This window comes from Chiloscyllium plagiosum, unplaced genomic scaffold (assembly GCF_004010195.1).
Source record: "Chiloscyllium plagiosum isolate BGI_BamShark_2017 unplaced genomic scaffold, ASM401019v2 scaf_54094, whole genome shotgun sequence".
Taxonomy (NCBI): Eukaryota; Metazoa; Chordata; class Chondrichthyes; order Orectolobiformes; family Hemiscylliidae; genus Chiloscyllium; species Chiloscyllium plagiosum.
The window spans coordinates 1-1,193 of NW_025136468.1; the positions used below are offsets into that span (position 1 = coordinate 1).

General features: G+C 59.4%; 1 protein-coding gene across 1 annotated transcript; it reads left to right on the plus strand.

Moving 5' to 3' along the window:
• Window positions 1-348: 348 nt before the first annotated feature.
• Window positions 349-1,069, plus strand: LOC122544951 (putative uncharacterized protein DDB_G0271982; the record flags this gene model as incomplete). Its single annotated transcript, XM_043684202.1, has 2 exons — window positions 349-438; window positions 1,004-1,069. Coding segments are annotated over 2 exons (156 nt in total), but the record flags the coding sequence as incomplete, so codon positions are not given.
• Between the last annotated feature and the right edge of the window lie 124 nt (window positions 1,070-1,193).

Below are 1,193 nucleotides of genomic sequence, written 5' to 3' on the forward strand. Positions count from 1 at the left end.
GCGACAGAGAGAGAGCGACAGAGAGAGAGACACAGCGCGACAGAGAGCGGGACAGAGCGCGACAGATAGCGGGACAGAGCGCGACAGATAGCGGGACAGAGCGCGACAGAGAGCGAGAGAGCGACAGAGAGAGAGCGTGACTGAGAGAGAGAGAGAGGGCGACAGAGAGAGAGAGACGAGAGCGCGACAGAGCGAGAGAGAGTGCGACAGTGAGAGACAGAGCGTGACAGAGAGCGAGAGAGAGCGCGACAGAGAGAGAGTGAGCGCGATAGAGAGAGAGAGAGCGCGACAGAGAGCGAGAGAGAGCGCGACAGAGAGCGGGACAGAGCGCGACAGAGAACGGAACAGAGCGTGACAGAGAATGGAACAGAGGGCGACAGAGAGCGCGACAGAGAGAGAGAGAGAGCGACAGAGAGAGAGAGAGAGCGCGACAGAGAGAGACAGCGTGACAGAGAGAGAGAGCACGACAGAGAGAGAGAGCACGACAGAGAGAGAGAGCACGACAGACAGAGAGAGAGCGCGACAGAGAGAGAGAGAGAGCGACAGAGAGCGCGACAGAGAGAGAGAGAGCGACAGATAGAGAGATTGCATCAGAGAGAGAGAGAGCGACAGAGAGAGAGAGCGAGAGAGAGAAAGAGCGTGACAGAGAGCGAGAGAGAGCGTGACAGAGAGCGAGAGAGAGCGCGACAGAGAGCGAGAGAGAGCGCGACAGAGAGCGCGAGAGAGCACGACAGAGAGCGCGAGAGAGCACGACAGAGAGCGAGAGAGAGCGCGATAGTGAGCGGGACAGAGCGTGGCAGAGAGCGAGATAGAGCATGACAGAGCGCGACAGAGAGCGCGACATGGGGCGTGACAGATCGCGACAGAGAGAGAGAGTGCGATAGCGAGAGAGCGCATCAGAGAGAGAGAGAGAGAGCGACAGAGAGAGAGAGAGCGCGCGACAGAGAGAGAGTGGGACAGAGAAAGAGAGAGAGCACGCGACAGAGAGAGAGAGCGACAGAGAGAGAGAGAGCGTGACAGAGAGCGAGAGAGAGCGCGACAGAGAGTGAGAGAGAGCGTGACAGAGAGTGAGAGAGAGCGTGACAGAGAGCGAGACAGAGCGCGATAGTGAGCGGGACAGAGCGCGGCAGAGAGCGAGACAGAGCGCGACCGAGAGCGCGACATGGAGCGTGACAGAGCGCGACAGAGAGAGA